At 39.5% G+C, this 12,739-nt stretch overlaps 1 protein-coding gene across 1 annotated transcript in view; it reads left to right on the top strand.

The window, feature by feature from the left end:
* The window catches only part of uxs1 (UDP-glucuronate decarboxylase 1), a 145,678-nt gene that overhangs the window by 67,065 nt on the left and 65,874 nt on the right, over positions 1 to 12,739 (top strand). The window contains exons 5-6 of the mRNA XM_028800679.2: positions 5,815 to 5,875; positions 10,841 to 11,021. Of these exons, the coding sequence (XP_028656512.1) occupies positions 5,815 to 5,875; positions 10,841 to 11,021 (242 nt within the window). The remainder of the gene's footprint in view (positions 1 to 5,814; positions 5,876 to 10,840; positions 11,022 to 12,739) is intronic.

Raw genomic sequence — 12,739 nt, 5'->3', positions numbered from 1 at the left:
CATTTTTTTCCTCAGAATTCTACACACAACACCCCATAATGACAACGTGAAAAAAGTTTAAAATTAAAAATAAAAAAATTGAGAAAGCACATGTACATAAGTATTCACAGCCTTTGCCATTAGGCTCAAAATTGAGCTCAGGTGCATCCTGTTTTCCCCTGATCATCCTTGAGATGTTTCTGCAGCTTAATTGGAGTCCACCTGTGGTAAATTCAGTTGATTGGACATGATTTGGAAAGGCGCACACCTGTCTATATAAGGTCCCACAGTTGACAGTTCATGTCAGAGCACAAACCAAGCATGAAGTCAAAGGAATTGTCTGTAGACCTCTGAGACAGGATTGTCTCTGCTCTGATGAGACAAAGATTGAACTCTTTGGTGTGAATGCCAGGCGTCACGTTTGGAGGAAACCAAGCACCACTCATCACCAGGCCAATACCATCCCTACAGTGAAGCATGGTGGTGGCAGCATCATGCTGTGGGGATGTTTTTCAGTGGCAGGAACTGGGAGACTAGTCAGGATAAAGAGAAAGATGACTGCAGCAATGTATAGAGACATCCTGGATGAAAACCTGCTCCAGAGCGCTCTTGACCTTAGACTGGGGCGACGGTTCATCTTTCAGCAGGACAACGACCCTAAGCACACAGCCAAGATATCAAAGGAGTGGCTTCAGGACAACTCTGTGAATGTCCTTGAGTGGCCCAGCCAGAGCCCAGACTTGAATTCGATTGAACATCTCTGGAGAGATCTTAAAATGGCTGTGCACCGACGCTTCCCATTCAACCTGATGGAGCTTGAGAGGTGCTGCAAAGAGAAATTGGTGAAACTGGCCAAGGATAGGTGTGCCAAGCTTGTGGCATCATATTCAAAAAGACTTGAGGCTGTAATTGCTGCCAAAGATGCATCGACAAAGTATTGAGCAAAGGCTGTGAATACTTATGTACATGTGATTTCTCAGTTTTTTTATTTTTAATAAATTTCCAAAAACCTGAAGTAAACTTTTTTCACGTTGTCATTATGGGGTGTTGTGTGTAGAATTCTGAGGAAACAAATGAATTTAATCCATTTTGGAATAAGGCTGTAACATAACAAAATGTGGAAAAAGTGATGCGCTGTGAATACTTTCTGGATGCACTGTAAGTAATTGTTGGTGTCCAATTATCTGGAGACTTTGCACCATTTGCTTGTGCTTTCACCATGTTTCACACATTTAACCTGTGTGGATGAAAAAGGCACACTGAACAGCAGGCAGATAATATTTCTCAATTCTCTTTTTTATTCATTCGAAGTCACAGTAAGTAGAGATTCAAAAGAGCATAACTTATTGCCGCAAAGCTCAATTGAACCCTGATCAAAAGCCAGGAGGGGTTTTTTATACTTCAGCATCTCATGATTAATAAGACAGAAAGAACATCCTTATCAAAACAGTAAAGTTAAAACAATATGTCTGTTGAGCTAAGCATTATCTGTGTTCTCAAAGCTAAGCACAGGAGAGACGCCTTTGCATAAACTACATGTACTTTCTGCAGCCTTGTGACCTTGTCCCTGAAACATTTACTCTGAGAAAGGGAAAACAAGAAACAGCTTAGATTTTATTCATGTGGACACTATTTCTCCTGAACCCTGGAATAACATATTTTTGTTAGTTCATAAGCCAAAGCGTCTCTCACTGGCAAGTTAGAAAAATAGTTATTATAAAAATTCTAATTTACTAAACACACTAAATACATGGTGCTGAGGAGAACATTCTTCTTCTACACCTGTTACAGTAATTATCATTAGTTTGATTTCAAAAACAAATTGAATCACACAATTGTAGTGTTTGCTGATTCAATTTCAGCTATCAAGTATTTTGTTTTAGCAACCTCACAAATTCTGCTTCTCTGATGTTAGTAAAGCTTTGACGTACAAGGCATTTCTGTTTAATCTGAGCCACACAAATGTCTTTAGAAATGTAGACAATTTCATTGCTGTTGCTGCTGCTGAGTGGCGTCCCTTCTGTCTATGCTGGCCTCATGCCACATGCAGCCAGGAGACGTACACACTCTTAACAATCTTGTACTGGAAATGTTGGTTATAAAATGGATGGATATTGACATGCAACTGTAGTAATGTATGTTACAATCTAAGGATTAATGTTTATGGTGCTGTATTGAATGGCAATTAATCTGTCAATCATTTTAACTCCCTCATTCAAATGTGCAACTGTACAAGTTGAAACCTGCTACCGACAGCTGACTAGTCATGTTATTGCACTATTTTAAAAAAAACGCAAGCACAAATTGATTGATTCATAAATAAAAAAGATTAATGCCATAAGCAGATAAAATTGTTAATAATGAAAGCCTTTTTTACCTTAAACACAATGGTATTTTTATGATTGTTGACGTGTAACTGGAATAGTGAAAGCTTCCCGCCCCCCAACCCCCTCTCTCCCACTCATGTATGCCGCTTCAGCCTTTTTTTGTTTTGTGTTCTCTCAAGTATCATGCTGTAACACCTCATGTAATGCCACAGGCTGAGAACCATTGAACTAGACTTTATGTAACTCCTTTAAAAATAGTTCTGCTTCTTGTTCTAATTCTTCTTAACTCATTGCCTGCAGCACTGTGTGGTAGTCATTCCTGACACAACCCCAATGCCCTTTTGGGTATTCCTTGTCAGTCCAGCATGCACTGTTTCTGTGTGAGCCAGATGACCACCAACTAATAAGTTGGCAGCTTATCACCTCTTTTTACCTGAACTTTCATAAAAAACAATCTGATCAGATGACACAACTATAAAGTCAATCCTTAACCATTGGCATAAGGTTCTCCAGTACCAGGTACACTTATAGTATTTGCAACCTTATATTTAAGCTTGATGTTCGTTATTGACAATTCATGACTAGCACAGAAATCCCTCAACTACTCACACTCAGATCAGGCAGTTTAACCCTTCCAATCATGCCCTTCCAGCTATCTGTCATTAACCATGCAAATGATGAAACCCCACCCCTACCCCAGCACACTTACAGAGTCAAGAGATAATACCCTCACTAGTGTCCATAAAGGCTGTAGTTAAACTCAGCTGTATGGCACCCAGCTATGCCTGCGAGTTTTCTCACACATACCCATCTTTCATTTTGAGTAATAGAAACCACCGATCAGCCGCAACATTAAAACAAATCACAGGTGAAGTGAATAACATTGATTATATTGGTACAGTGGCACATATCAGAGGGAGAGAGATATGTTAAGGAGTAAGTGAACAGTCAGCTCTTGACGGTGATGTGTTGAAAGCAGGAAATATGGGCAAGCTTAACGATCTCAGCAACTTTGAAAAAGGCCAAATTTGTGATGGCTAGACACTGGGTCAGGGCATCTCCAAAATGGCAGGGCTTGTGGAGTGTTCCCGATATGTAACGGTTAGTACCTACCAAAAGTCGTGCAATGAAAGATAACTGGTAAACTGCCTACATGGTCATGGGTGCCCAAGGCTCATTGATGAGCATGGGGAGCAAAAGTTAGCCCATCTGTTCCAATCCCACAGAAGAGCTACTGTTGCACAAAATAATGAAAAACTGGCCATGAGAGAAAGGTGTCAGAACTCAACAGTGCATTGCAGCTTGCTGCATATGGGGCTGTGTAGCGGCAAACCAGAGTGTTCCTGATAACCCTGTCCACTGCCAAACGTGGCTATATGAGCTTCAGAACTGGACCATGGAGGGATGGAAGAAAATTAATTTATGTGATGAATCACATTTTCCTTTAGATCATGTGGATTATCGGGTCCATGTGCGTTGCCTACCTGGGGAAGAGATGGCAGCAGGATGCACTATGGGATGAAGGCAATCTGCCAGAGGCAGTGTGATTCTCTCAGCATAGTTTGGCTGAAACATCTTGGATCCTGGCATTCATGTGGATATTACTTTGACATGTTCCATTTGCCTAAAGATTGTTGCAGACCATATACACAGCAGCATAATGTGCCCTGCCACACTGCAAAAATTGTTCAGGAATGGTTTGAGGATTTTGACAAAGAGTTCCATGGTACTCACTTGGCTGCACATTTCCTAGATCTCAATCTAGTTGAGAATATCTGGGATTTGCTGGAAAAACAAGTGTGATCCATGGGGGCCCCACCTCGCCCCTTACAGAACTTCAAGGATCTGTTTCAGAGGTCTTGCGGAGTCTATGCCTCAACAGATCAGAGCTGCTTTGGCAGCACACAATAATAGACAGGTGGTTTTTATGTTGTGGCTGATCCGTGTAAAACTTTCATTCTAGAGCCAATAATGCACATAGAGGTAGGTCTAAATATAACAACTGTAGCTATTATTTGAGCACTTCTTGCACAAGTTCTGGCTCCTCCCTTGCCTGAGAATTTACAGTCCATACCCCTAGAGTCAGTTTACAAGATCTAGGTTTGTGTTCCTCTTGCCTGTCCCATGACTGTCATTCCACCTAACCCTTGCCATTTGAGTTGTATATGTATGTGAACCCATGTGGCAGCTCTGCCCAGTGCTTTTTTGGACTACATGGATCACCTAGTCACCAGTTGCTTGCTACTTCTATGCCTGGCCCCAGGAGTGGATCTTGGTATATTTATTCAAGGTATATTCATGAGAGTCATTTACTGTATGAGTTGGTCTTTGCCTAAGAATTACTGAGGCATATAAGACCTGCCAGTACTTCAAGATGATAATCCCTAAACGCTGTACAGGATGTGTTGTTCAAATGTTTTTCTTTAATTTTATAATAAAAATGTGAACCTTTTTCAGTGAGATTTCCAAGCAGTTCTCCGGTTATTCCAACTTTGCTGTTATTCCAACTTTTGCTATGGGGTTTCTTTTTCTTTTCTTTTCTGATCAATTTAAAGTGTTACTAATTGACACACATCTGGTGTTAACGTAATTGATTTTTTAAAAACAAATACTTACTGCTCTTAAATGCAGAAAGCTGGGAAATCTTAACAGTTCTCGTCTTTGTTGTCTGTGTAGTTGCTATTGCCTGCTTTATTGTAAAATCCTTTTATGGATATTTGTTACTTAGTTTTTTCTGGTCAGTAGTTCAGTGTCATCACTTCAGCTTTACATTGATTAGTAATGTATGTATGATGAAGTTAGTCATGACATTTAAATTTTCAGCATTTCATGGTAATAATTGCTTATATTACAGCATTTACTATAGATCCTTTTTTCTTTTTTTAGTAGTCTTTGGCATGTTCGTCCCCTACATATGTTTATGCATTAATGTTTAAATGGGATTTGCACGAAGACAGATTAAAAGTACTGACTTTATTTTTTTTTTTTTTCAAGTTACTTTGCTTGATATCCTTTTTAATTTCTTTCTCTTATGATAACATGGCAGCATATTTCTCTGTTGCCTACTTGGCATCATCCCTTCTAAAATGTACTTCAGTACATTTTATATATGTTTTGAATTGTACATTATATGCCATGAAATGTGTGATTTATTATAAATTAAAAGTTTGTTCAGATTACTCTATGTAAATACTTGACACTAAATGTGAAGGATATTTAGATGTGCTCATGCCACTAAAATATAAGAACATCCTCCAAACCTGGTACTTTCTTTTTGTTTTCATTAATGAGCAACCTGCGTTTTTGTGATTATTTTGCAAACTTGAGCTCTTGCAACTCCACTCATGCATCAAAGTAAGTTTATAAAGAAAAGAAAAACATAAATGTGATTTTTCAACATTTCTTTCTAATTATAATTTTAATTTGTGTATTTTTCATAAAATAAGTTTACATTTTGTAATGTACTTTCAGCACATTTATCCCCACCATATTTCCTTCTGTCTTTTAGCTTTACACAGAAGTATCCACCTGTGAAGTTCTTATCCGAAAAAGATCGCAAACGAATTCTGGTAAGTATTTGTAAATTAGAGTTTGATCACCTGGTGCTTATTTTTGCAATTGAGAAACAGTTTTTAGGTAATGTCCTCAGACAAATCTATGGCATTTAAAAAAAAGACTTTTTACAAATGTATGTTATGGCTAATGACCTATTTTGAATCAGAGTTTGCTGGTGTTTTGTTTAAAAAAAAAAAAAAAAAAAAAAAAAAAGTTAAATGCTTGTTATTTCTAGTATTACCACATTATAGTAGTTTGACTAAAGTTCATTCTTTCCTTCTTTCCATCCCCTTATTATAGCAGACAAACCAAATCCGTACCATTTGTGTACATGATCAATTAAAAGTTTGGTTTATGAAAATGCCGAAATTGTAGCCAACAGTCAGAAAAAATACACAGGTCATTTTATATTGATTTATGTGAGAAACTACTGCTTTGTGTGCTTCTCAGAAAACAGCCTGACAGCAGCTCACCATGGTAGCGCACAGGGCAATGCATGCAGCAACAGGATGTTGTATGTTGAATTATTTGAGAATCTATTGCTTTGTGTGCTTTTCAGAAAACTGTGTTTTTTGGAAAAATATTCACCCTGGGAGAAAAGATGGGGGAAAAAAAACAGCTTTAAAAGAGTTAAAGGCAGAAAATTCAAAGTGGCATGTCATGATTGAAGCCGCTGGCTTGTTGTATTTTTTGAAGTCTTGCTGAAGGCTCTCCAAACTGTCTGTGCTGATGCTTTGTACTTTTTCTTCAATCAAAAAGATAAAAAATGTGTTGTAAATAGTAGTAAATCTTCCGTTGTTATTATTTCATAGAGTCGCCTGTGTTTTTGGCATCTGGCACTTTCAAGGTTTTTTTTTTTTTTCAATTTCCATGTGGCTAATTAGATAGATAGATACTTTATTAATCCCAAGGGGAAATTCACATACTCCAGCAGCAGCATACTGATACAAAAAACAATATTAAATTAAAGATTGATAACAATGCAGATAAAAACAGACAATAACTTTGTATAATGTTAATGTTTACCCCCCCGGGTGGAATTGAAGTCGCATAGTTTGGGGGAGGAACGATCTTCTCAGTCTGTCAGTGGAGCAGGACAGTGACAGCAGTCTGTCGCTGAAGCTGCTCTTCTGTCTGGAGATGACACTGTTTAGTGGATGCAGTGGATTCTCCATAATTGATAGGAGCCTGCTGAGCACCCGTCGCTCTGCCACAGATGTCAAGCTGTCCAGCTCCATGCCAACAATAGAGCCTGCCTTCTTCACCAGTTTGTCCAGGCGTGAGGCGTCCTTCTTCTTAATGCTGCCTCCCCAGCACACCACCGCGTAGAAGTGGGCGCTCGCCACAACCGTCTGATAGAACATCTTCAGCATCTTATTGCTGATGTTGAAGGACGCCAGCCTTCTGAGGAAGTATAACCGGCTCTGTCCTTTCTTACACAGAGCATCAGTATTGGCAGTCCAGTCTAATTTATCATCCAGCTGCACTCCCAGGTATTTATAGGTCTGCACCCTCTGCACACAGTCACCTCTGATGATCACGGGGTCCGTGAGGGGTCTGGGCCTCCTAAAATCCACCACCAGCTCTTTGGTTTTGCTGGTGTTCAGGTGTAGGTGGTTTGAGTCGCACCATTTAACAAAGTCATTGATTAGGTCCCTATACTCCTCCTCCTGCCCTCTCCTGATGCAACCCACGATAGCAGTGTCGTCAGCGAACTTTTGCACGTGGCAGGACTCCGAGTTGTATTGGAAGTCCGATGTATATAGGCTGAACAGGACCGGAGAAAGTACAGTCCCCTGTGGTGCTCCTCTGTTGCTGACCACAATGTCAGACCTGCAGTTCCCAAGACGCACATACTGAGGACTGTCTTTAAGATAGTCCACAATCCATGCCACCAGGTATGAATCTACTCCCATCTCTGTCAGCTTGTCCCTAAGGAGCAGAGGTTGGATTGTATTGAAGGCGCTAGAGAAGTCTAGAAACATAATTCTTACAGCACCTCTGCCTCTGTCCAAGTGGGAGAGGGATCGCATCCTCCGCTCCCACCTTCTCCTGATATGCAAACTGCAGAGGGTCGAGGGCGTGTTGAACCTGTGGCCTCAGGTGGTGAAGCAGCAGCCTCTCCATGGTCTTCATCACATGTGATGTCAGAGCAACAGGCCGGAAGTCATTCAGCTCACTAGGACATGATACCTTTGGGACTGGGGTGATGCAAGATGTTTTCCAAAGCCTCGGGACTCTCCTCTGTTCCAGGCTCAAGTTGAAGATGCACTGTAGAGGACCCTCCAGCTCCGATGCACAGACCTTCAGCAGTCATGGTGATACTCCATCTGGACCCGCTGCTTTGCTGGCACGAAGTCTCCTCAGCTCTCTGCTCACCTGCGCTGTTGTAATTGTGGGTGGGGATGTCTCTCCTATGCTGGTATCAGCAGAAGGATGTGTGGAGGGTGCAGCACTTCGAGGTGAGAGTGGGTTAGGGTGGTCAAACCTGTTAAAGAAGTTGTTCATTTGGTTTGCTCTCTTCACGTCTCTCTCGATGATAGCACCCCGCTTTGAGCTGCAGCCAGTGATGATCTTCATCCCATCCCACACTTCCTTCATGCTGTTATTCTGCAACTTCTGCTCCAGCTTTCTCCTGTACTGCTCCTTCGCCACCCTGAGCTGGACTCGGAGTTCCTTCTGCATGCGCTTGAGCTCATGCTGATCACCGCCTTTAAAAGCCATTTTCTTCTGGTTCAAAAGGCCCTTGATGTCACTTGTAATCCATGGCTTGTTGTTAGCATAGCAGCGTACAGTTCTTACTGGAACTACAATGTCCATACAGAAGTTGATGTAGTCAGTAGTGCAGTCAACAACCTCCTCAATGTTCTCACTATGTGATCCCTGCAGGATATCCTAGTCCGTAGTTCCAAAGCATTCTCTCAGAGCCTTCTCTGCCTCTGGACCACTTCCTGAATGAGCGTGTGGTTGTAGGTAGGACCCTCACTCTTGGTTTGTAGTGAGGCTGAAGCAGAACCAGGTTATGATCTGCTTTCCCAAGTGCCGGCAGTGGGGTGGCGCTGTGTGCATCTTTAACGTTTGCATACAGTAAATCAATAGTCTTATTTCCCCGGGTGTTACAGTCCACATACTGGGAGAAGGCAGGTAATGTTTTGTCCAGCGTCACATGGTTAAAGTCTCCAGCGATTAACACAAGCGCCTCAGGGAGCTGCGTTTGTAACTTAGCAACAGCAGAATGGATGATGTCACTCGCTGTCTCCACGTCCGCCCGAGGAGGGATGTAAACAATAACAACAATGACATGTCCAAACTCTCTGGGCAAGTAATAGGGACGCAAACTTACGGCCAACAGTTCGATGTCCCTGCAGTAAGTGGAGAGTTTGACGTTAACATGTCCAGAGTTACACCACCGTGTATTAACATAGAGAGAGAGTCCTCCTCCTTTGTGCTTCCCGCAGGTACTTGCATCTCTGTCCGCTCTAACTGTGCTAAACCCGGGTAGCTCCATGTTAGCATCTGGGATGGTGGTAGTTAGCCACGTTTCGCAAAAGCACAACAAACTGCATTCTCTGTAGTTTCTGACATTTTTCACCAGCGCAGCCAGTTCGTCGATCTTATTTGAGATTGAGTTCACATTTCCCAGAAACACAGAAGGCACCAAAGGCTTAAAATGCCACTTTCTCGCAAGCCGCTTCATTTTTAGCTTAGTGCCGGCTCTGCTGCCACGATACCGCCTTCTTACCTCGTTGGGTAAATAGGGAACTACACCGGCACTGGCATTTGTTCTCAGCGAAGTTGAGTAATTGAATTGATGAGTCTCGGCGTGTAAAAATCCATGCCCACGTTGTAAAATAAGTGTGTCCAGGGAACGAATCCACATAAAATAAAATGATAGGAGTGATCAATAAAAAAGTGAAAAATAAAAGTAGAAAAATAAAGTCATACATGGACCTGCTGAAAAGGCTGCCACTCTCGGCGGTGCCTGAGTCATACCTGTAAAGTTAATACATTATGTATGCATAGGGCACACACTTCTTTCTCTTATATTATTGATGTGGAACTCGAAGATTGACCTGCATATTTGGCAACAAACACAGATAACTCGTTATTTGTATTGTATAAATTTCATTAAAATGAAATTTGAGAAAATGCATGATGTGCTTATCTGTTAAGCTCCCTAAATTGAGTTCACCTACTATACACAATGTTGGCTGTTACAGCTCTGGGGTTGTTGAGCTGACCTGGCAAAGCATTATGGAGCACTGAAAAAAAAATTCTCCTAAAATTGCCAAATTATCAGTAAATAATTTGACGAACAAGGGCAGACCAGTCCAGTGAACTGTTTATGTGAACCCCCAAATACTTGTAGCTCTGTACCACTTTCATATCTTCTCCCTGAATGGTGACTGATCTCAGAGGCTCTTGGGCAAGCTGGATGTCCACCTCCAACTCTTTTGTCTTACTGATGTTAAGTTGCAGGTGGTTCTTTCTGCACCACAAGTTAAAGTCCTCCACAAGTCTCCTATACTCTGACTTATCTCCATTATTAATGCAGCCTATGATGGAGCAGTCAACTGAGAATTCCTGTAGGTGGCAAGCGATAGTATTATACTGGAAGTCTGTTGTGTAGAGGGTGAACAGGAAGAGAGACAGGACCGCATTGTGTCTTACTGCCCTCTTCATATAATTTCTTGAAGACAAATATGTGGGTTTTTTTTTTAGTTTGTTTTTTAAACACAAGAATGATGTTTACACATTTTATTTACATGACTAAAAATCTATCCATTTATGCATTCAGTATTAAAGTTCATATAAACGGGTCCTGCTTCTGTTGGCCAAATCATATCCAATCTTTGTTAGTGAAATTAAAATATTTCGGCTAAATATGAAGTTACTGTTTCTCATGTGATATAAAGAATTTTGAAATATTTGTGTAAGAGCTTATTTGGTAATCAACCATTTTACTTTTTATTACGTAGATAACTGGAGGAGCAGGGTTTGTTGGCTCACATTTGGCTGATAAACTCATGATGGATGGCCATGAAGTAACTGTAGTAGACAACTTTTTCACAGGAAGAAAGAGAAATGTAGAACATTGGATTGGTCATGAAAATTTTGAGCTGATAAATCATGATGTTGTGGAACCACTCTATATTGAAGGTTAGTGTAACTATGTTTTTATCATTTATTTTGTGGACATATCAAATATCTTAAAGAAGAGGAAGTGAACAAGTTTAATTTAAAACTGAGAAATTTTGTTTAAATGACAAAGGATTCACACAATTTGTAGATATGGTACAGCAAGGTGTGATAAAGTCCCTCAGATTTATAAAGCAACATCAAATAATCAGAGCTAATATAATAATTTAACAGTTTTGGAAGATTTTTAATTCATAAAAATTGCATGTAAATCTTTATCAGTTTAAGAATAATATGGCCTATAATAGCAAAGGCATTGAACTTTAAAGCACAGAATGGTGAGAAAATAGAAATTCTGCTGTTACAGCATGATGTAGTATTGCACTTTACAGTTTCTGCTTGTGTATTTGAGGACTAGTAATAGTATGTTACTTTGTGGCAGCAAAAAAAATTTACACTTCAGTATAATTTAAAGTTTTATTGGTTTTGAATGGCAAAAAGAAAAAATCCTCACAGGTGGCGCAGTGATAGTGCTGCAGCTTTGCAGTAAGGAGATTGTGGGTTCGCTTCCCGGGTCCTTCCTCTGTGGAGAGCGCTTTGAGTAGTGAGAAAAGCGCTATATAAATGTAAATAAATAAATAAATAAATATTAAAAAAATGCATTGTAATGTATTTTTCCAGGTTTATCATGATTAAAATTATTAATAATTGAACACCAAAATTTTAAGGTTTCTGAATGACAAAAATTGTAATAACTGGTAACGTTTAGCTTGTGAATCTGAGAACAAGGATTGTCAATTTTAAGAATTTAGAACTTTATCACGAAGACATTTTAGTGATAAAGACGATCACCAGTATGGATTGCCCTGCTATAATTCCGATTATTTAGAAAGTACCTAACAGTATAAATCCACCACAACCCCCCAAAGCGGAATATATCACTGATACAAAAACAAATCTTTTTCTGTACTATACAGCCATGCTGAAAATTTTAACTCTGTTTATTTTATTTACTGTACGATATGGTAACAAATGGACAATTTACATAAGTAAAATATCTGTGAAGATAACATATTAAAGATTAAAAAAAAATATTCCAATGGAGTTGTACAGTGTTCTATTATTACCACTTCTGCCACAGTAAAATAAACAAAGTTGACAAAGGAGCTGAACAAGTGCTATGAAAATATTTATAAGGAGTACATTAAGTAAATCAATTGGTCTTTATGATGGCTCCAGCGAGTATGGAAGTGTTACATGTTGATTGGTCATGCAAGTAAGAATTTCACTCTCCTCTATATGTGACTCTGTGATTATTTGATGTATGAAAGTTTACAGTATATGTATGTTAAGAAAGGAAATGTGAATACTATGAGCAGCAATACCTGTGAATATATGTTGACCTCCTGGCTACTATGTCAAGTGATTGTGATAGTCATCTGTCCAGGGCTGCTTTGTTCCTTGCTTCAGCTCCTTCACACTCTTAATTAAATAGCTGAATGAATACATAGATTTATGTCCAGGTTAATGTTAATTGATCTTTATTGTTCTATGGTGGATTTGCAGTAGTTTAATTTTTTCAAATACAGAGATCCACAGGACATGATAATATGATGAGCTTTAATTTTCACAAATTGTTTGTTTAATAATCAAGGAAATTTGTGGATAACTGAGATTATTTATATATATATATATATATATATATATGTATATATATATATATATATATATATATATAT

This window comes from Erpetoichthys calabaricus, chromosome 4 (assembly GCF_900747795.2).
Source record: "Erpetoichthys calabaricus chromosome 4, fErpCal1.3, whole genome shotgun sequence".
Lineage (NCBI taxonomy): Eukaryota > Metazoa > Chordata > Cladistia > Polypteriformes > Polypteridae > Erpetoichthys > Erpetoichthys calabaricus.
Note: the sequence above shows the minus strand (reverse complement) of the source record. Positions and strands in the feature narration are given on the sequence as shown.